Genomic DNA, 23,945 nt, shown 5'->3' with positions numbered 1-23,945 from the left:
TCGTTAAACTCACTGATCTGAGTTACCTGCTTGTTTTGGTCTGCACCTCCACGTAGCTAGTAAGGTCCGCCTTGAGGTCACAGCAGCATTATCCATCCCGTACATTTTGGCTGGCATATTGGATTAGCAGTGCCGGGTGCTTTACCTGTTCTTGCAAATATCAGAGATTTGTAAATTACTTCTATTAAAAAAATCTTAATCCTTCCAATAGTTATTAGCTTCTGAAGTTGGGTTGCTGTTTTCTGTCTAACTGCTTTCTGATGACTCATGTCCCGGGAGCTGTCCAGTTCCTATGGGGATATTCTCTCATCATGCACAGCTCCCGGGACGTGACATCATCATTGAGCAGTTAGACAGAAAACTTCAGAAGCTAATAACTATTGGAAGGATTAAAAATTTTTAATAGAAGTAATTTACTAATCTGTTTAACTTTCCGGAGCCAGTTGATATATAAAAAAAAGTTTTTGCCTGGAATACCCCTTTAATTCCTATTCACGTCAATGGGATCTGAGCTGAAGTAACTTGGCATGGACACTACACAATGTACAGAGCCTTCTGCTTGCGGCTTTTTACTGCATCGGCTCCGTCAAAGAGTTTATCTAATATTGATGTCCTATCCTGAGGACAGGCCATCAAAATGTTGTGATCTGGTGGTCTTCTCTGTCTCACCTGTCTGTAGTGTAGTTGCCTGGGTGGCTCATGGATCTCTTCATCTAATAATATAATAAGAAACAAATAATTTTTTTACTCGATATGCATCACATCATCCACAGTACATACATAATTTCTAGCAGAATAAAATATTTTACCTTCCTCCACCTAGGACAGTGTTTCCCAACCAGGGTGCCTCCAACTGTTGCAAAACTACAACTCCCAGCATGCCCGGACAGCCTTCGGCTGACCGGGCATGCTGGGAGTTGTAGTTTTGCAACAGCTGGAGGCACCCTGGTTGGGAAACACTGTCCTAGGATATATTTTTAACAATAAAAAGTTGAGCACCCGGCAGTTGATAGGTGGAGCCCTGTATGTTCACACTACGGATTATGAACAGAATCTCCGCTCACAGGATTCAGCGAGCGGAGATTCCATTCAGGCGGCCGCCGCAATACTTCGGCGGTAGGACCGCGCGGCACTGCACCGTCACCATTGACTGCTATGCAGTGTTTGCGGACTTCCGGGCAAAGACTGAACATGTTCTTTCTTTGCGTGGAACAATTTCGTCGGCTGAAATTCCGCAGGGTGAACGGGTCTCGCGGAAACCCATTCACACTGATGTTTATGTTCAGAGCACGTAATTCCGTTCGCGGAATTCTGCGGGAAATGCGTAGTGTGAACATACCCTAAGGGGAAGCAATCAATCACAAATAGGTAACTAATATTAGAAATGATCTAGTTCCCTCAATATATCTATTTAACTAGTTACCAAACAAATATTTAATGGGACTGCGCTCGAACTATTTAAGATATCGCGGATCGGTCACTAACAAGTCACAAATGTGCACAACGGACATTGTGGTCCAAAATGGTAACGATGTGACTTCGACCAAAACTCCTCCCTTTTCAGGGGGAAATTTCTCAAAACCTGCGCAAAGGAAACATTGCCCAGTTGCCCATAGCAACCAATCAGATCGCTTCTTTCATTTTGCTGAGGCCTTGTTAAAAATGAAAGAAGCAATCTGATTGGTTGCTATGGGCAACACAGCAACTTTTCCTCTGGACAGGTTTTGATACATCTCCCCCTTAGGGTACGTTCACACGAGCGGATTTTCGCTGCGGATCCGCTGGTGAAGGCCCGCTCTATGCTGTCTTTACATGTGCCTGCTCGTAGCGGCAAAATGCCGCTATGAGCAGACACACTGCGATGTGCGAGTAGCAGTATACTCGCACATCGCGGGAGCTCTCAGCCTAGCTCAGAGCAGGGAGAGTGGCCGCGATCGCCGTTACGAGCAGGCACGTGTAAAGACAGCATAGAGCCTTCACCAGTGGATCCGCTGCGTAAAATACGCTGTAAATCTGCTCAATTGAACGTACCCTTATAGTAGATTTTATTTTCAATAGCACATCTAGCATTATAGACAAGTTTTCTCAGCACACGTGACAAGACAAACTAAACAGACAAGCGGCAAATGCCTATGAAAGCAGAAAATGCAAAGTTCTTGTATATTACCATTTGTACAGAGGACGGTGACACCGCAGACACCAAAGACTCGTGAGGAGGCAACTGATACATTTCTGGCTTGAATTTGGCATTCGCAATCTTGACACATTCTTCAAGTGTGGTAATAAATGTGTTGCAGGTTGCACTGAGCAGAGAAGATGCTTCATTCATGTTCTAATACACAACACAGAATATACAAAGTTTACTCCAACAATCTACAAAAGTAAACTTGCAAAGAAAGTAGATATATTTTTAGGTTTCTAATTCTGGATAAGCCATTTAACTAAAATTGGTCTTTCCCATAAAATGTAACATGCTTGCCATGATAGTACATATTGTAACTGTATAACACACACATATGGTTCTAATATGATACACACATTAGGGCTGGGAGGTATGATCTAATATGTGTATCGCGGTATTTTTGTAACTTATGGCAGTTCCATGGTATATAGCGGTATTCTCTCCCGCCCCACCCCCCAAATTAAATTATTAGCCCAGCACTGTGCTGTTTCCAGCGTGGTAAATACTCATGTCACCCGCAAGCACTGCTCTCCTCATCCCTCTGCTTGTTGCGGCCGCCGGCGCTAACACTCTATACTGTGCGCGGTATCCCTATGCCCCGGCTTCATGTTCCGACGTTGGCCTTATGCTCTTCCTGGGGATGTGAACGTCAGAGAGCCACTGTCATGTAAGAAGCCGGCTTCTTACATGACAGTGCGCTCAACCTATCACCGGCCGAGGCGGAACGTCGCTGCGGACGGTGATAGGCTGACTGCTTTCTGACATTCCATTCACTAGGAAGCTGGTCCGGACCGACAGGGAAGGTGAGTTAAAGTTTATTTTGTTTACCTTTTGCAGTCCGGGCATAGGGATACAGTATAGAGCAGTGGTCTTCAACCTGCGGACCTCCAGATGTTGCAAAACTACAACTCCCAGCATGCCCGGACAGCCAGCATGCAACATCTGGAGGTTGAAGACCACTAGTATAGAGTGTCAGCGCAGGCGGCCCCAACAAACAGGAGGATGAGGATGGCAGCGCTTGCAGGTGATATGTGAGTAGTATCCCGATGGGGACAGCGCAGTGCTGGGCTGATGAAGGGGTATTCCAGGAAAAAACTATTTTTCTTATATCAACTGGCTCCAGAAAGTTAAACAGATTTGTAAATTACTTCTATTAAAAAATCTTAATCCTTTCAATAGTTATCAGCTGCTGAAGTTGAGTTGTTGTTTTCTGTCTGGCAAAAGTGCTCTCTGCTGACATCTCTGCTTGTCTCGGGAACTGCAGAAGAGGTTTGCTATGGGGATTTGCTTCTAAACTGGACAGTTCCCGAGACACGTGTCATCAGAGATCACTTAGGCAGAAAAGAACAACTCAAATTCAGCAGCTCATAAGTACTGAAAGGATTAAGATTTTTTTTATAGAAGTAATTTACAAATCTGTTTAACTTTCTGGAGCCAGTTGATATATAAAAAAAGTTTTTTCCTGGATGACCCCTTTAATTGGGGGGGGGGGGGGGCAGAACAGCTCTCAAGGGTCACATATCATTAGTTCCTCGATGTGGGGACAGCGCACTGCGGTTGATAATTCATTCATTCCCGCAGGGGAGGGGCCAAACCGGTATTGCGGTATGGGTTGGCAGTGAGAAGATGACCCGGCCTGCTTCCTGCACCTTCTCCCTCTTTTTCTGTCCATCCTGACAGAGCTGCTGCCCGAATTATCTTATGGCAGTGCAAATAATAAAATGTTGCAGTATCTTGTAATAGCTTTTTTTTTTATTGGACTAACAGCATTTTGTAGAGACAAACTTTCGGGATTCCTCCCTTTATCAAGTCCAAAGCAAATCTAAGCTCACAAGTAGAAGACACAGGTTACATCTCACAGATATGCAGGGGTTAAGACAATAGATGTGGAGAATTCACACTAAGATGGGCCATAAATTGTCCTGTTATAGGAACATAGACTAAATAGATAAGAATGAGAAAAAGGGGGAGGGAGGGGGGAGCAGGGATGAGACTGGTAATTAGCAGGACATAGTGAGATGTAAAAGAGAATCCAGCACAGGTTATAAGAGAATACAGTATAGTACAGGTTATAAGAAATTTTGATAATGAAATAAGAAGCTCAAATCCACATTGAGCCCCCTGTTTTTCGAGTCAAAAAACAGTATCATTTTGGCTTCAAATGTCTTTCTCACTTGTGTGTTTTTGAAATTCCCATGTAGTATCCTGATTGTAAGGTCATGTATGGAGTGCCCTGATTGGGTAAAATGCTGTTAGTCCAATAAAAAAAGGTATTACAAGATACTGCAACATTTTTTGATTTGCATCTGCATCACTGGACTAATACGGCTACTCAAATTTACTACCTTATGGCAGTGTAAAGCCCAGTCTGCTGTAACTTATCGCAGTACAGACACTTCCACCAGCCCACGTCCCGTGTCACTCTCCTCTACCTGACTGTGCACAGGGTAATGCACTGCATGCCCACCCCATGGTAAGGCTCTGACACATTCAAACAGATCTAGTGTAGGGACAACTGTTGCTAGTTGCCGTATTAGGAGTACCGTATTTTTCGCCGTGTAAGACGCATTTTTTTCTTCCCCAAAACTGGGGGGAAAAAGTCGGTGCGTCTTATACGGCGAATACACCCCTATAGCGGCGGTCCCTGCGGCCATCAACGGCCGGGACCCGCGTCTAATACAGGACATCACCGATCGCGGAGATGCCCTGTATTAACCCTTCAGACGCGGCGATCAAAGCTGACCGCCGCGTGTGAAGGGAAAGTGACACTAACCCGGCTGTTCAGTCGGGCTGTTCGGGAACGCCGCGGCGGTCCCGAACAGCCCGACTGAATAGCTGGGTTAGTGCTTACAGGACACCGGGAGGGACCTTACCTGCCTCCTCGGTGTCTTCTCCGTTCAGGGATCCCCTGTATGGCCGGCGCTCTCCTTCCTCGTCATCACGTTGTTGCGTACGTGCGTAACGACCTGATGGCGGCGACGGAGAGCGAGGATACCCAGCCGGCAGCAGAGACGTTCCGGAGCGACGAGGACACGGCGACAGCGATGGAACGACATCCAGGGCAGCGGGGACACGTCAGTATTACCTCCTATGCAGTGGTCTTCAATCTACAGACCTCCAGATGTTGCAAAAGTACAACTCCCAGCATGCCCGGACAGCCAACGGCTGTCCGGGCATGCTGGGAGTTGTAGTTTTGCAACATCTGGAGGTCCGCAGGTTGAAGCCCACTATTGGGTTCAAAATCTTTATTTTTTTAAAATTTTGCACCTATAAATTGGGTGCGTCTTATACGCCGGTGCGTCCTATAGGGCGAAAAATACGGTATATTTCTACGCAACAGATTTGTAGCAGAAATCTCTCAAAAACAGCTTCCCGCCTATGGAGGTTGTTGTTTCTGCAGCAAACACATGCAAGAAATGTCTGCAAGCCCCATTCAGTTGAACATCTGCATCAAGTCATCCATACGCAAGCTGACTGATCTGAACTGTCCTCTATTACCTAAAGTGAGAGCTAGGTAACATCTTTGGGCACCTGAAGACTGCTAGTGTCAGGAGGAGTCAGTGACTGCACCTTCCATAGATATACAACCCTCTATACTAAATAAACCAATGAATCTATGCCTCCAGGGATCATCAAATATAATTCACCAAAAGAACACAAAAGGCACAGATTTACTAAAGCTATCTAATTCTAAAAACAGTGTAAACTTAGCTTAAGAATGCACCAGATTTATAACAGTGGCTCGGGCTGATTGATGAGTCTGTTGCATTCTTAGACTGTCTAGTCTTAGTTTAGACCTATTATTAGTTGCCTTAAAGAAGTACTCCACTGCCCGAGCATTCAGAACATTTTGTTCCGTACACTGGGTGCGGGCTGTGGGTGTCGTGACGTCACGCCCCCTCCCATAGACTTGCATTGAGGTGGTGTGGCGTCACGAGGGGTCGTGGCCATGACATCAGGACCTCCGCAGCCCGCACTGAACATTCGGAATAAAATGTTCTGAACGCTGGGGCAGTGGAGTACCCCTTTAAACTGCACCAGAGTTTTATATGCAGTGGTGCATCCAAGTCCACGCTCCTTTTCAGGAGTTTCAAAAAAAAAAAAAAAATTGCCTAAAAACATCCAAAACCCATAGTAAATGTGGCAGAAGTCATAAGAAGTTGTTTTTAAAGCAAATTGTGCAAATATTCTGGCACATCCTCAACAGTAATTGTGGACCAGTGTTGCATCATATACAACACCCTTTCTTGTCAAAGCCCCACCCCTTTTACTGAAGCCATACCCCCTATGGGGCACAAATGTGGTACACAGAATAGAAGCAAGATTTCTGGCAAGACAATGGGGGATATTTATCAAAGCTGTCTATGTTCCGCATCAATATAGACCAAACTACAGAGGGTTAGGCCGGTCTATTGTGCGCCTAATTTATCAAATGGCGCACGGCTCTTGATAAATTCTGCGCACTGACTTCCGGATCTATGGTTTAGACTGTATTTAAACCTGCTCCAGCATGGTCTGACAGACAGCGTACTTTCAGACGATGCGACTTGTCGCTGAAAAGTCGCTTTTGATAAATTCAGCACCAATGCATTTTTCTGTCTAAAATAGACTAGAATGCATCATGTTCTAAAAATCCTCTAAAGCAAAAGTTGCACAAAAGTCGCATATATTTAGACTGCGACTTTCTGTTTGACAAATTTAGACAGGAAAAACCAGTCTAAATCCTTTGATAAATCTCCCCCAATGTGCCAAAGTTCTAGAGTAAATGTGAGCCATCATATGTCGGTCACTATATGGAGGTGGAGATCTTACCTCCGCACTGGGCGATGGACGGCTCTCATCTTGACTTACAAACTCCTGAATCGTGTGCACCTGCTGCATCAACAGGTCACAATACAGACGAAGTTCTGACATTTTGGTTTTCAGGGATTCATTGGTTTCATTGATTTCTGCAAACAAGCAGATTACACTTAAGTAAAGCGAAATGCATAAAAAAATACAGGAACTTCAGTTCACAAAAAAGGAACTACTGCTTAAAGGGGTTATCCAGGCAAAAAAACTTTTTTTATATATCAACTGGCTCCGGAAAGTTAAACAGATTTGTAAATTACTTCTATTAAAAAATCTTAACCCTTCCAATAGTTATTAGCTTCTGAAGTTGAGTTGTTTTCTGTCTAACTGCTCTCTGATGACTCACGTCCTGTCCAGCTCCTATGGGGATATTCTCCCATCATGCACAGCTCCCGTGACGTGACATCATCATTGAGCAGTTAGACAGAAAACTTCAGAAGCTAATAACTATTGGAAGGATTAAGATTTTTTTAATAGAAGTAATTTACAAATCTGTTTAACTTTCCGGAGCCAGTTGATATATATAAAAAAAAGTTTTTGCCTGGAATACCCCTTTAAGGGTACGTTCACACATACAGGATCCTGTGCAGATTTGATTTGCAGGATTTGTAACTGAAGATCAGAAGCTGTGCTCAGTCATATAGGTTACATTGAAATCTGCAGCAGAAAATCCTGCACATCAAATTTGCGTACATGTGAATGTATTTTGATAGGTTGACCAGACATTGCAGCAGTTCTCAGTCTTGAGACCTGCAGCGATCGCGAGTTAGGGTGGGTTCACACCACGTTTTTCAAGTACAGTTCCCGTATACTTTATAGAAAACATATGGAACCGTATTGAAAACCGTATACATAGGCAAACAACTGAAAACCATATGCATCCGGTTGCGTACGGTTTGCGTGCAATACAGTTTTTTTTCCCCCGTACTCAAAACCGTGGTTGACCGCGGTTTTGTCTCTCTGAGTTAAAAACCGTATTGCAACCACAATTTTTTTTATTTTTATTTTTTTAAACATGGACGTCAATGGTGAAACGCACATGTATACGGTTCCATACGGGAAACCGTATACGGTTTTTACTTTGCACATGCGCATCTGCATCCTAAAGTAAACATTTTCAAAAAATGTATTTATTTAAAAGAAAAATTTTCAACAAATGTTTTTATTTTTTAAACTAAAAACGAAAGACCGTATGCACTTTTAAAAACCGTATACGGTTTAAAAACACATACGGTTTACTTTTTCCCATATGTTTCCATCCTTTTTTTTTTTTTTTTTTTTTGCCATACGTTTTTTTTAGAAAAACTGATTTAAAACAGTATGGCAAAAAAGGTGGTGTGAACCCAGCCTTATAAGTGAAGTGTGTGGCAGCGCTCATAGTTTTCCAACCAGGGTGCCTCCGGCTGTTGCAAAACTACAACTCTCAGCATGCCCAGACCGCCTCCGGCGGTCTGGGCATGCTGGGAGTTGTAGTTTTGCAACAGATGGAGGCACCCTGGTTGGAAAACACTGGCCTACGGGAACAAGTTGGGTTTGAGCGACAGCCACGCAAATCCCCAATTTGTAACTCAAGATCACAGCAGGTCTCAGGACTGAGACCCAATGCAATCTAAACTTTTAAAATGTCTGGACAAAATATCAATATATATTTTTCTAAATTACAGTAATGCTTTAATTCCTCACGTTGCTAATATCAGGATTAGCGATGAGCCTGTATTCGAATACAGGCCATATTCGAATTCGCAATATTTCGCAAATATATGGACGAATATTCCTCCTATGATCGCGAAATTCGTGTAATTGTTATGTGCGTTCTCTCTTTTTTTTCCTTTTTTTTTCCCCCATGCGAAAATTCACAATGAAATTCACATAGTGCACATGCGCAATTATATCTTTCTCCTAAAATAATGGAGTGATCAGTGTCCTCTCCTGGACGGGCCGATATTCGTAAATATTTGCATATTCAAAACAAAAAACAAAAAACTAAAAAGAATATTCGGCATTATGAATATATATATATCACTATATTCTAAATATTTGTGAAATTGCAAAGTGCCAACATTCGCAATAAAAATGTGCATTTCGAATATTCGTGCTCAACACTAATCAGGATGTGCTTCTTAAGGTGTTCTACTCTGGTCACAGGATGAACCATTTCGTGGCAGAGCTGTTGAAAGTAAGGATTCTATTGGAAGGCAAAGCCATCATCACTAGAGATGAGCGAACTTACAGTAAATTCGATTTGTCACGAACTTCTCGGCTCGGCAGTTGATGACTTTTCCTGAGTAAATTAGTTCAGCTTTCGGGTGCTCCGGTGGGCGGGAAAAGGTGGATACATTCCTAGGAAAGAGTCTCCTTTGGCTGTCTGGGCATGCTGGGAGTTGTAGTTTTGCAACATCTGGAGGTCCGCAGGTTGAAGACAACTGATGAAGGGATCGACAGGCGGTGATGATGAAGGGGGGGGGGGGGGGATGATGACGGGGTCTGGATGCTGACATGGGGGGCATGATGTATTTTCCAACCTTGGCTTATAGTCGAATCAATAACTTTTCCTGGGTTTTTAGGGTGAAATTAGGGGCCTCGGCTTATATTCGGGTCGGCTTATACTCGAGTATATACGGTAACAACAGTCACCACCAGAAAGGACAGAGCTGACCAAGTTACCTTTGGCATTACAATGTTGTTACTGCCACAGGTCATCTTCATTCATGTTTTCCTATGTATTATCCTTTCCAACAAGACTGCTTAGAACACAATACCTGTGTGTGCCATCCTTACAGGGCAGGTGTGGTGGCCTCAGTAATACCCCATCTTTAAACAAGTGAGCACCTCAGGAACAAACACTTTTTCTCAGCCACTTTGCCCTTTCAATAAATCTCTGACATAATTGAAACTGTCATAAAAGGTTTTATACCTCATATTTCCAGTCTCACAGGTGAACTGCCTGCTGAAGAGTCACAGCAATAAAGGAATTATTCCTCGACAACAGTAGTGCAATAATATCCTGCAGCAAAGTTGTTGGACCTACGCAGAGATCAGATTTGTCCAGAGTTTACTTTTTATATAAAAAAAAAAAAAAATACATAAAAAAATGACCACACAGTGATGGGCAGTGATGGTGTTTGCATTGCTGGGCCAAGTACTCTGCAACCAGCATAGAAAATCTTCACTGCATAAAAGTTATGGCTCACTGCTTTGACGTAATCCTAAGCAGCGGTGCTCTAGTATGTGGCGTGACATGTAAACAATGCAGAAGAGCAGGGACTCCTGTCATTTCATGTCAGAGTTGATACCCAAAACATGTCAGACATGTGGGTTAGCATAGAATAAGAAGATTGTTTTTAAGCCCAACCACAGATTTTCATGTTCTCTTTGGTTGTTCTCAGAGTCTAGCCAAAGCATCAGTGATTGAGTTACTGGGAGTGATGAGCTGACACACTGTATTTATTATATTTCGGGATACAGGAACACCTGAGGAACCCCCACCAACCAGCCACGTACTCATCATATGGAGCAAATATTTAACAACAATCTCTATTGAGAAAAGCAACTTACCTTTTTCTTTCCTTGTTCTGTTATCACTTAGACAAGCTTTAGAGCTTCCTAATGCTACCAGCCACCTCTGCCTCTCTGCTGCATTTACAGCTCTGACATAGAAGTGCTGCTCCCCAGGAATGATCAGCTCCATTCTGGTGTTGTCTGTAGAATGAACTGAGAACAGGGAGAAGGTGGTCAGTATGGAGAAAAGAGGAAAGAAGAAAAATAAAAACTACTTACAAATACACTGCTTGCTTTGTCTTCCACTTGATAGTACGGTATATTGAATGTGGGAAGATGCTGCAACAACTTACATTACTCTCTTTAGCTGTTCCTCACGACTATGCCGCAAACTAGTCATCTCTATTAAAGGGTTACTCCGGCCCTAAGACATTTTATCCCCTATCCAATGGATAGGGGATAAGATGTCTGATCGCAGGGGTCCCGCCGCTGGGGACCCCCGCAATGTCACACCCCACCCTCTCAATGCAAGTCTATGGGAGGGTGCATGACGCCCACAGGTGGGGTGCTACATGCGAGATTGCGGGGGTCCCCAGCAGCAGGACCCCCGCGATTAGACATCTTATCCCCGATCCTTCGTATAATGGATATGTCTTAGGGCCGGAGTACCCCTCTAAGTGTGCACACTCTGTAGTCCTTAATATTCACTGGGACCAACTCCCTCTGCCAATTCCGCCTATACTGTATATAGACAGGTTTCACTCAGCAGCAGATGGGTTTAAGGGAGAGGCACAGTGCTTACTTCTCCTGCATATCAGGAAAATAACTAATCAGAACAATAAAAGAAATACAAAGTTCTCTTCAGCATCTCTGTTACTAGTTTATGTTGCCCTCAGACAGGACGACAAACATAAAGTGACAGATTCCATGTAAAATCAGTGAACTACTTTCTGGCTGACCAAGCAATCCCAGGTTAAAGGAGTATGTAGTGTAATATAACATATCCCCTATACGAAGGATAGGGGATAAGATACAGATTGAGGGGGCTCTGACCGCTGGGGCCCTCCACAATCTCCTGTACAGGGCCGCGGCAGTCCACAGAAAATGCTGTGCCATCTCTTTGGGATACATGGAGGAGGTGTTTTGGCCGCTGCATCATGCAGGGACGGAACGTCCCTTTCCTGCGGACTGCTGCGGCCCTGTACAGGAGATTGCAGGGTGCCCCAGCGGTCGGACCCCCAGCGATCTATATCTTATCCCCTATCCGAAGGAGTAGTTAGTTATACTACACTACAGTATTCCTTTACCAGCAGCCTAATGTATAATGAAGCCAGACAGATAAGGATTATATATTTTTTGAAAATGAATTCATTAAACATGCTTAAAATAGTGATGCTATTAATGAGTACATTACATTCCCCATAAATGAATTAGAAGAGAGATATCGGCTGACCGAGCCCTCCCATCGTTTTCAGAAGTAAGCAATGGTAAAGTTCAGCACCATGCTGGTATAATCATCACTGCGGCTCTAAAGGGATCAGAGATTAGCGAAGAGTCCCAAAAAACAACTTTATTCTTATAATGCAGAATAGAGGAAATTAATACATTTTCAGCCACTGAACACATTAACCCCTTTTGCGAGGTTTACAGATCTGAGAGATCTTACCTTTAATTTCACACACTGCCATCTTAATACTTCCTTTGCTGCCCTTGCAGACATCATCCTGCGAGTCATAATATGATAAGATGCCGTTATCTAATACAAACCACCGAGGCTGCCAACCTGCAATTACAATAAGATAAATGTTAGCAAACGAAAAGCTAAATGACAGCAAACGGACAAGGCTGGATCACACTTCATCTAGGATGTGAGGGATTTTCCACGCAGCAATGAGTGTTCCCTTATTTAGCTTGCCTATTACTTCTGGGGGCTGCATTTTCTGTAGATGATTACGTCTCTCATTTACGTCTGCCCAAACTCCCGAATTGCCGATTTTTAGTAACTTCATATAATCAGGGAAAAGTGATCAGAAAGTCCCATGAAATCAGTAAATCAGTAGTAAAACAAAACCTATATAAATTGGGCATTATTGTAACCTATACATTATTGGGCCTATACTATCGAGATAACGTGATTTTAACCATAAAGCCCACTGGGGTGGAAACAAAACATTTTGCCAACGTCATTCAATTTTGCAAAACAAAAAATTCCATAGATTTTGCGGTAAAAGGAGTAAAGTCATCACAAAGTACAATTGGTCCTGCAAACAATAAGCCCTTTATAGGTCTTAAAGGAAAACTGTCATTCTGTTCACCCTACTAAACCCAATACACTGGGTTATATTGGGGTGAACAGGAGACCGATGAGGGGTCACTGACTAATTTACGTATATTCGGTCCGGAGATATGTTTCACTGAAGATCCGCTTCTATCTTCTTTGGATTACATGCTGGAGGCAGGCCCGATGGGTCAATTTAAATATTCATTGTCGCTGGTCAGCGCATGCACACACGCGACCAGCGATTTCACATCACTAGGACGTGGAGTGACAGACAAACCCCCCCTCCCCTCCAATGCCGCTCTATGGGAGAGCCAGAGATTTACGAGTGCAGAGCTCCAGCTCTTCCATAGAGATGCATTGGAGGGCATGTTGGCCATGCTTTGTGCGGTGGTCTTCACACCCCATTCAGGAGAAGAGTCGGGGCACTGGGTGATCCAACCCACTGCGATCTGACACTTATCCCCTATACTTAGGATAGGGGATATGTTTTTATATCCTAGGAGTACTCCTTTAAAGGGGTTAAAGAGATTATCACCAACTTTTACAATCCATAACTACAATAAGCAGCATAAATATTATCCCTGCAATCCCCACTCTCCTCCCCAGCTGACTGACAGCTTTCCCCATATGCACAATAGACAGAAAGCTGTCATCGGGGGTCATGGGGGAAGAGAGCAAGCAGCTCAAAGGGAGTGCTACAACTAATACATTTCTCAAAAAGTAATGCAACAGGTATATATAAGTAACACAGCGCTGAAGCCAGCACATCTGTCACTTCTTCCCATTGGCCCAGAGTGCCAGTGGTGACTGATTACCTTTAAAACCAGGAGCAACTTGATAAAACAGTATGTGAACAGGGTCCAATTCACTTTAATGACAACATTCTTCATTGATGTCTGCTATGGCTGCAGCTCGTGAATACCGACTTTAGGTTTACAAAGTGATAACCAGGGGTGTCTCCAGCTGTGGCAAAACTTCAACTCCCAGCATGCCCTGACAGCCGCAGGCTCCCTGGTTGGCAAAGACTGCATTAGACCGTGTGAAACCAGAATTATCCAGGGAATCTGAACGACTTTTACAAGACTAAATTAATTGATAACCGATTCATTAGAATCGTATTCATGAAACCTTACTGTAGATTTGCTCATCCCTAATGCAGGTTTCCAGATTCACATTACCACTAATCATTCTATCCTATTATATTATTACTAGGACACTGTAAGCTTTCAGGTCAGGGAACTGATCACTATTCTGTTCTATGAATGGGGCTCCACACAGAGGTAATGTATAGAATGGCTTCTATCTGTAATATTCCTCACAGCCCTTGGTAGAATGATCGCCATCCAATGATATAGCTCATTTGCCCTTGTTTATGATTATTCGGCCAACCATTGGACCTGCACCTATGGTATCTAAAGATTAAGAGGGCTCCAGGACACTGTATAGCCTGGTGATGGCACTTGAGGTGGTCAGGAAGTAAAAAACAAAAATAAAACATGCTATTTTACAAGTTTACATTACCTTCCATAAGGGGTTATGGGAACTGCGAAACAGTGTAATGCTACTTGTGTGACAGAAGAGTTATATAAAAAGCAAAGCTCATGATTCTATGCTGTTTATGCTAATGCCATTATAGTCAATGGAAGTCACACAAACTGCATAAAGTAGCCAGCTGTTTTATACAGTAACTCATGTAAAAAAAAAAAAAAAAAAAAATACTTGCCATGTCACAAGTTTTGTTGGTCTGGGTCTCAGTGCTGAGAACCTCATTGATCTCTAGTAGAGATGAGCGAACTTACAGTAAATTCGATTCAGTCACGAACTTCTCGACTCGGCAGTTGATGACTTATCCTGCGTAAATTAGTTCAGCCTTCAGGTGCTGCGGTGGGCTGGAAAAGGTGGATACAGTCCTGGGAAAGAGTCTCCTAGGACTGTATCCACCTTTTCCAGCCCACCGGAGCACCTGAAAGCTGAACTAAATTATGCAGGAAAAGTCATCAACTGCCGAGCCGAGAAGTTCGTGACGAATCGAATTTACTGTAAGTTCGCTCATCTCTAATCTCTAGATAAGAGCGGTGAGAAGTGTGCGGCTGTGCACTTCACTCCCCAGCTCGCTGCCCGATCCAGCTTGCAGCAGATGGGCTCTATAGACTTATAATGAAGTGCGTCTCCTGCAGTGAGTCAGAAGAGTCAGCACAGTCATGTGAAAAGCTTTATCTAGAGCAGTGGTCTTCCATCTGCGGACCTCCAGATGTTGCAAAACTACAACTCCCAGCATGCCCGGACAGCCGTTGGCTGTCCGGGCATGCTGGGAGTTGTAGTTTTGCAACATCTGGAGGTCCGCAGGTTGAAGATCACTGATCTAGAGATTGGTGGTGGGTGGGGGGGGACTCTTGTCATGTCTGTGTGACAGGGCCAAAGGATTTTTTATTTTTTTTTAAATGACAGTAATGTAAGGCTTCCCAACCACCTCCAACCCAGAAGGTGTTTGGGGACCCTCGATCTTGAGATAGATGCTGATCCCAGAGGTGGGACCCCACATATTTTAGACATTTATGGTGTGTCTTGTAGATATGTACTAAGATAACCACGCTCACACAGGTTCTGTCTATTACTGCACCCATCAGATGGCAACTACAGTGCATGGAGATTTAGGGTGCGTTCCCACACGGCGTATACGCAGCGTATTTCACGCTGCGCAAAATTTACGGCAGCAGCGGGAAATATGCTGCGTATTCCTTGCTCACTATACACACAGGGCTTTCCGGCGGCAGCTCTATGCGTGTAGTGAGTTTTAGAGGCGGGGCCATGTGCCGGCGTGACTGTGACGCGCAGCTCCGCCTCCAAAACTCACTGCACACATAGGGCTGCCGCCGGAAAGCCCTGTGTGTATAGAGAGCAAGGAATACGCAGCGTATTTCCCGCTGCTGCCGTATAATTTTGCGCAGCATGAAATACGCTGCATACACACCGTGTGGGAACGCACCCTTAGGGTGTATTTACACACACAGTATCCTGTGCATATTTGATGCTGCAGATCTGATACTGTGTTCAGTCATTTAGTTTACATTGAAATCTGCAGCTTCAAATCCTGCACAAATAGGTGCAGGATACTGTTCGTGTGAATAAACTTTTAGGAACCTACCAGGCACAAGAGGGTTTTCTACAACATTTTGAATCACATTCACATGCTGTGTTTTTGTTACGTTATATTGGTAGCAATATACACAAACAGAAAAGACAAGTGTGAACGAATGCATAAAGGAAACATTGAAACTCCAGTTAACACAAGGTGCGGAGTCATTTACCCCAACTTTTAAGGCAGAAGTTACAGCAGACATTGGATGTACATACAATACAGTCGATTATTGCAATGAAAAGAAAATGCAATATGAAGCTCACAGTTGGTTCTTAAATGCATGTATCAAAATCTTTAAAAAAAAAAAAAAAAACACACACACACACACACACACACACACGCCTTCAAAAGTTGGATCGGGCTTACTAGAATCTGTCCATTCTGCCTCACTGAGAAGAGGAGGTTGCATCCAAAATGTAATGAATGTTGAATTATTTAATACTGTAAAAGAAAGGGAAAAGTTGCTGAGTTTCCCATAGCAACCAATCAGATCGCTTCTTTCATTTCTGAAAAGGCCTCTGAAAGATGAAAGAAGCGATCTGATTGGTTGCTATGGGCAACTCAGCAACTTTTCCTCAGGACAGGTTTTGATAAATCTCCCCTATAATGTTTTCAAAGTGTTCCAATTCCACAGAAGTCTGGTATAGGACTCTAGGCCAGAGTTTGCCAACCAAGGTGCCTCCAGCTGTTGCAAAACTACAACTGCCGGCATACTGGGAGTTGTAGTTTTGCAACAGCTGGAGGCAATTTGCTTGGAAAAGACTACACTAGACTGTGTCAAACCAGAATTTCCCAGGGAATCAGAAGACCTGGATAGTTACATGACTTTTACAAGACGAAAATAATAGATAGCCGGGTCATAAGAATCCTATTGCCTATTGCCGGCCACTTACTGCCTCCTTCACTAATACAACAAGCAGGTTATGGAAGCTGACAGTGAAGGTCAGCGAGATTTCTGATCATAAAAGCTAGAGGGCAGCTACCTGGCATGGAGCGTTGTGACAGAGCCCCGAGAGGAAGCTGGTGTGTGTAACTATTAATAATGTGTACAGAGGAGACCCGCAACGTCCTCTGGGCTGACAATCTATTATTACTGAGAAGGAGATCCGAGTCATCAACATGTACAAGACCAGAAAACTGGGGGCGATCATCATGGGATTTACACAGCGTAAATATAGTGTGCACAGCCTGGTCTATTATTTATATATATATTACACACACACACACATAGGCTGTTCTATGAATAATATATACAGTCATGGCCGTAAATGTTGGCACCCCTGTGTTTTTCTAGAAAATGAAATATTTCTCACAGAAGAGGATTGCAGTAACACATGTTTTCCTATACACATGTTTATTCCCCTTCTATGTATTGGAACTAAACCAAAAAAGGGAGGAAAAAAAAGCAAATTGGACATAATGTCACACCAAACACCAAATATGGGCTGGATAAAATTATTGGCACCCTTTCAAAATTGTGGAAAAATAAGATTGTTTCAAGCACGTGATGCTCCTTTAAACTCACCTGGGGCAAGTAACAGGTGTGGTCAATATATAAATCACACCTGAAAGCAGATAAAAAGGAGAGAAGTTCACTTAGTCTTTGCATTGTGTGCGTGTTTGCCACACTAAGCATGGACATAGAGCTGGGCGGTATGACCAAATGGGTGTATAACGGTATTTTTGTAACTTATGGCAGTTTCACAGTATATAACTGTATTTCTCTCAACCTCCCCCCCCCAAATCATGTGACCCGCGAGCGCTGTTCTGCTTCTCAACCCTCCCCCCCCCCGCCCAAAATTAATCAGTCCAGTGCTGCGCTATGCCCATTGGGGAACTACTCAAATATCACCCGCAAGCGCTGCCATCCTCATCCTCCTGTTTGTTGCGGGCCGCCGACCCTCTATACTGTACACTGTATCACTATGCCCAGGCTGCAAAAGATAAAACAAAATAAACTTTAACTCACCTTCCCTGTCGGTCCGGACCTGCTTCCTGGGGATGGGAACGTCGCAGAGCGTTCCCATCCCCAGGAAGCAGGTCCGGACCGATGGGGAAGGTTAGTTAAAGTTTATTTTGTTTATCTTTTGCAGCCGGGGCATAGGGATACAGTAAACAGTATGGAGTGTCAGCGCCGGCGGCCCGCAACAAACAGGAGGACGAGGAGGGCAGCGCTTGCGGGTGATATATGGGCGTACCCCGATCGGGACAGCGCAGCGCTGGGCTCATAATTAATTGGGGGGGGGGGGGGGCAGAACAGCGCTCGAGGGTCACATATGATTAGTTCCCCGATGTTGGGACAGCGCAGAGCTGGGCTGATAATTCATTCATTCCAAGGGGGAGGGGCCCAACCGGTATTGCGGTATGGGAAAAATTCATATCGTGCAGCACAAAACTTTCGGTATGAACCGGTATACTGCCCAACACTACATGGAAAACAGTAAGAGGGAAAGAGAACTGTCTGAGGACTTGAGAACCAAAATTGTGGAAAAATATCAACAATCTCAAGGTTACATCTCCAGAGATCTAGATTTGCCTTTGTCCACAGTGCACAACATTATCAAGCAGTTTGCAACCCATGGCACTGTAGCTAATCTCCATGGGCGTGGACGGAAGAGAAAAATTTATGAAAAGTGTCCACGCAGGATAGTCCGGATGGTGGATAAGCAGCCCCAAACAAGTTCCAAAGATATTCAAGCTGTCCTGCAGGCTGAGGGAGCATAAGGTCAGCGTGAACTATCCGTCATTTAAATTAAATTAAATGCTATGGCAGGAGACCCAGGAGTGCCCTACTGCTGACACTGAGACATTAAAAAGCAAGACTACATTTTGCCGAAATGAACTTGAGTAAGCCAAAATCCTTCTGGGAAAACATCTTGTAGACAGATGAGACCAAGATAGAACTTTTTGGTAAAGCACCTCATTCTACGGTTTACCGAAAATGGAATGAGACCTACAAAGAAAAGAACACAGTACCTACAGTGAAATATGGTGGAGATTCAAAGATGTTTTGGGGTTGTTTTGTTGCCTCTTGCACTGGGTGCCTTGAATGTGTGCAGGGCATCATGAAATCTGAGGATTACCAATGGATTTTGGGTCGCACTGTAAAGCCCAGTGTCAGAAAGCTGGGTTTGCGTCCGAGATCTTGGGTCTTCCAGCAGGACAATGACCCCAAACATACAGCAAAAAGCACCCAGAAATGGATGGCAACAAAGCGCTGGAGAGTTCTGAAGTGGCAGCAAGGAGTCCAGATCTAAATTGAACACATTGAACACCTGTGGAGAGATCCTAAAATTGCTGTTGGGAAAAGGCACCCTTCTAATAAGGCTAGGTTCACACTACGGAATTTTCGCCTGCAATTCCGCTTTGAAATTGCAGGCAGAAATTCCGCTTACTAAAAATGTATAGTGTAGTGAATGGGTTTCCATTCACAAATTCACACTTCGGAATTTGTGAACGGAAAATCCGCTTGAAAATTTCTGCCTTAAGAATGGCGTTGCTCATTCCTCAGGCGGAAATACTTGCGGAACACATTGCAGTCTATTAGAGACTGTAGTGTCCGCGTGGTCCTAGCGCCGACTGATTCAGGCTAGGATTCCACTGAGATTTTTGCACTGCTTAAAAATGCCACTGTTTTTCCCTGCGCTTTGGCATTTTTTCCTTTATGTGGAATTTGCCTTTTTTGGCCCCTTTGGGGTTTTTATTCCAAAATTTGTTGGGTAAAAAAAATTATAATAATAATAATAATAATAATAAATAAAGATGCAGTAGGGATGGAAAAAAATGTAACTTTTTTTTGGTAACAAAATTGTAATTCGTTTTTAATAAAGCGTGTGTTTCACGCTTCAGTGTGTTTCAGACTGTTCAATGATGGGAGTAGTAGTACCTGTACTAATAGACAGATCGCCCCGGGTGTTACCCCTGACACTCGATGCGATCATCCATAATCTAGCAGCGCTCACATCTCTGTTCTGTACTACGGCCAGTGATGTGAATAGAACATCATTAATTATTAACTCCAAACCCCAGGGCCGAGGCCCGGGGTAAAAAAAAACCCTACTAATGTACTACCCCTAAAAAGTAACTTTTATTTAAGATGAGTAAAATATCATATATCCCTAATACAGAAATAAAAAAAATATTACAGAGGACACCAATATCTATATTTAAAGTATGAGGAGGTTAAGATACTCCCCCTATTTGAGATCTGCGGTCCTGCAGGTAGCGCTTATTAAGGTGACCACTCTGCAAATGTTAAAAAACAACACTCAATTGCCTGCCTCTACATGTTTCGCCGTCCACACGGCATTCTCAAGAGGCAAGAGTGGCAATGACATAGTGAACACAGACAGAGCAGGGAGAGGGGAGATGAGGGGGGCATGTACCCTCCTGCCACGGCTGTAGCTTCAGAAATCTTTGGAGAGCTGAGGGGAGGAGTGGACACATGTTTGCACGGGTTGCAAATTTCCATCTCACACCGGACGGAGTATAGTGCAGAGATGCGGAGCGCAGGAGAAAGCCGTTTTGTAGGGTGTTTTGGAAAATCCGCCTCTGAGCCCAAAATAGCTGAAAAACGCCAAAAGGATTTAATAAACACCAAACTGAAAAACGTCAAGTGGATCTGGCATTTTGCAGTTTACTATTGACTTGCAGCTAACATCTGGATGTGGCGTTTTTTCGCTGAAAAAACGATGTGCGGCAAAATGGGCATTTTTTACGGTGTTTTTGCTAGAAAATCATCAGTGGAATTCCAGCCTAAGAGATAAGTTTATGTAAAGAAGCCCTTTTCTGCCCTTTTTGCAAATAAACTTTTTAAACAAAAGATTAGAATAAACATGTTTGGTATTACCATGTGAGGAAATAGCCGAACTATTAAAATATAATGTTGAAGAAACTGCATGATGAATGGCAAAAAATACTTTAAGGGGTATTCCGGCAAAATACATCTTATCCCCTATTCAAAAGGATAGGGGATAAGATGTCTGATCGTGGGGGTCCCACCGCTGGAACACCGCATTCTATGCGGGGCTTCGTCTCCAGTCTCTGAAGCCTCTTTGTTTCCGGGACTGGAGATATGACGTCACACCACGCTCCCGTCATGCATGACTACGGGAGGGGACATATTTCATATTTGGCTGGAATACCCCTTTAAGGCTAAGTTTCTACTTGTTTTTTTGTCCTGCGTTTTTTGATTTGAAAAGAAAAAACGCCAGAAAAAACGCCAGTGCAATTTCCTGCGTCTGGCGTTTTTATCATTTGTGTGGAAAAATTTATTGGGTACCAAAAAAAAAAAAAAAAAAGGATGCAGTAGTGATGGGAAAAAAAATATTTAACGAAATTTATATTTTTTTTTATGAAGAAATTTTATTACATTTTTAATAAAGTGTGTGTTTAACTTTTTTCTCTCTTTTTTGACATTTTTTAGGTAGTACTACTACTCCCAGCATGGAACACACTGTTCCATGATGGGAGTAGTAGTACCTGTACTAACAGACATATCGCCCAATGCGATTGTCCATAATATAGCAGAGATGCGGAGAGGCTCTATACAGCGCTCGTATCTCTGCACTATACTCCAGCCAGAGTGGGGATTGGCCGGATGGTTGCAGCCAATCACCGCTCTCAGAGGGAAATATGAATGAGTGATGTTCTATTCATATCACTGGCTGGAGTATAGTGCGATGTGAGCGCTGTATAAAGCCGTTCCGCATCTCTGCTATATTATGGACGATCGCATCGGGTGTCAGGAGTGACACACACTGTGATCTTTCCATGTTGGGAGTAGTAGTACCTGCAGTTAAGGAAAGATCACAGCAGATGTCACTCCTGACAGCCGCTGTGATCCTCCTGTATAATGTATAGATGCGGCCGGCCGCTCTACTATGGTCCCCTGCACTGCCATATATATACACCTATTCATATTTCCTGCAGAGAGCTGTGATTGGCTGGAACCATCTGGCCAATCACAGCTCTCTGCGGGAAATATGAATAGGTGTATATATACTAGGGATCGACCGATTATCGGTATGGCCGATATTATCGGCCGATAATCACGATTTTGGGCATTATCGGTATCGGCAATTACCTTACCTTACCGATAATGCCCCGCCCCCACCACGACCAGCCCCCCCCCCCGACCTGCCGCACCGCGTCGTACCCCCCCCCCCCCCCACCGTAGTGCTGAGCGGTATACCGGTATGGATTTTTGCCCATACCGCTATAACGGTCGGGCCCCTCCCCCACCCTCCGAGTCAATAAAAAAAAATAAACTTACCCGTAATGGGGTTGGTCCGGGCCATCCATCCTTCCTGTAGTGTCCGGCGGCATTCCGGGTGGAGGGTGAACCGGTCCGAGCTGTCGTCCTTCTCCGGGGGTCATCTTCTCCACTCCGGGCAGGCTCCGACCTAGTACGCTGCATAGACGCCGCGGCGTCAGGTGCATCTCTGCGCACGGGAGTCACTGCGCAGCGGCGTCTATGCAGCGTTACTAGGCCGGAGCCTGCCCGGAGTGGAGAAGATGACCCCCGGAGAAGGACGAAAGCTCAGACCGGTTCACCCTCCACCTGGAATGCCGCCGGACACTACAGGAAGGATGGATGGCCTGGACCACCCTGACAGGTAGGGGGAGAGAAGCGGGTGGTGGCGGCGGCCTATGGCACCGCAAAAGCCACTGCAGTGCATTGATTTAAAGCGCCCGCTTTAAATCACTGATCTGCAGCGGTGTTGCGGGGGGGATAAATAGCCGATAACTTATACCGGAATATTGGTATAAGTTATCGGCTATCGGCCCTAACCTCCACCGATTATCGGTATCGGCCCTAAAAAAAACGATATCGGTCGATCCCTAATATATACGGCAATTTAGGGGACCATAGAAGAGCGGCCAGCCGCATCTATACATTATACAGGAGGATCGCAAGGGACCCCGGCGATCTGTCAATTAGTACAGGTACTACTCCTCCCATTATGGAACAGTGTGTGTTCCATGCTGGGAGTAGTAGTACCACCCAAAAAATTAAGAATAAAAAGTGAAAAACATTCACACACACACACACACACACACACACACACACACTACATTTTTAGGTGCCCGCCCACATAAATTGAATTCTGTTTAAAAATGTATAAAAATGTTGTTATAAAAAAAGATAAATTTCGTTAAATACAATTATTTCCATAACTGCTGTATCCTTATTTTTTTTAATGGTACCCTACCAAATTTTATTAAAAAGGTATCTCCATCACTTTTTTTGATCGCTAAAGTCCAAAAGAGAATAAAAACCCCTGAAAAAACGCCAAAGTTAAAACCCACATGTTTTTCTTTGCGTTTTTTTACTCCCATAAACTGCCAAGGAGCTGAAAAACGCCCCTCAAAAAAAATATAAAAAAAAAAACAAAGGAAAAAAACGGCAAAAGGATTAAAGAGAAAAAAAAAAACGCCAATTGGAAAAATAATTTTGCGATTTCTCATTGATTTACAGCTAACATCTGGCCACAGCGTTTTTTGGCCGAAAAACGCCATGTGGGAGAATTGGCGTTTTTCTTGGTATTTAAAAAAATTAATTAACAAACAAGTAGAAACTCGGCCTAAGTCCAAAATGGCTGATTTTTGGTCCCTTTAACCCCTTAAGGACCAAGGACGTACCGGTACGTCCTTGGTCCTGCTCTTCTGATATAACGCGGGGTTACACAGTAACCCCGCGTCATATCATGACGGGCCCGGCGTCATAGTGAAGCCGGGACCCGCCTCTAATAGCGCGCGGCGCCGCGCGCTATTAACCCTTTAGCCGCGCGCTCAAAGCTGAGCCGCGTGGCTAAAAGTGAAAGTTCCCGGCTAGCTCAGTCGGGCTGTTCGGGATAGCCGCGGCTAATCGCGGCATCCCGAACAGCTGACAGGACAGCGGGAGGGCCCCTTCCTGCCTCCTCGCTGTCCGATCGCCGAATGACTGCTCAGTGCCTGAGATCCAGGCATGAGCAGTCATCCGGCAGAATCGT

General features: G+C 44.1%; 1 protein-coding gene across 2 annotated transcripts in view; it reads right to left on the bottom strand.

Annotated features, from left to right (window-relative positions):
- Positions 1-23,945, bottom strand: part of PLEKHA3 (pleckstrin homology domain containing A3) — a 47,928-nt gene that overhangs the window by 10,706 nt on the left and 13,277 nt on the right. The window contains exons 1-6 of one of the 2 annotated variants that reach the window (XM_056537195.1): positions 16,318-16,432; positions 12,198-12,314; positions 10,589-10,744; positions 6,995-7,131; positions 2,168-2,332; positions 670-713 (exon numbers count right to left, since the gene is read on the bottom strand). In XM_056537195.1, the coding sequence (XP_056393170.1) occupies positions 670-713; positions 2,168-2,332; positions 6,995-7,131; positions 10,589-10,744; positions 12,198-12,314; positions 16,318-16,360 (662 nt within the window). In that variant the 5' untranslated portion in view covers positions 16,361-16,432. Of the gene's footprint in view, positions 1-669; positions 714-2,167; positions 2,333-6,994; positions 7,132-10,588; positions 10,745-12,197; positions 12,315-16,317; positions 16,433-23,945 lie in introns of those variants that run through there. The other variant, XM_056537196.1, reaches the window with a different exon arrangement.

Source organism: Hyla sarda, chromosome 8 (genome assembly GCF_029499605.1).
Source record: "Hyla sarda isolate aHylSar1 chromosome 8, aHylSar1.hap1, whole genome shotgun sequence".
NCBI classification, from domain to species: domain Eukaryota; kingdom Metazoa; phylum Chordata; class Amphibia; order Anura; family Hylidae; genus Hyla; species Hyla sarda.
This window is presented reverse-complemented; position numbering and strand designations above follow the sequence as displayed.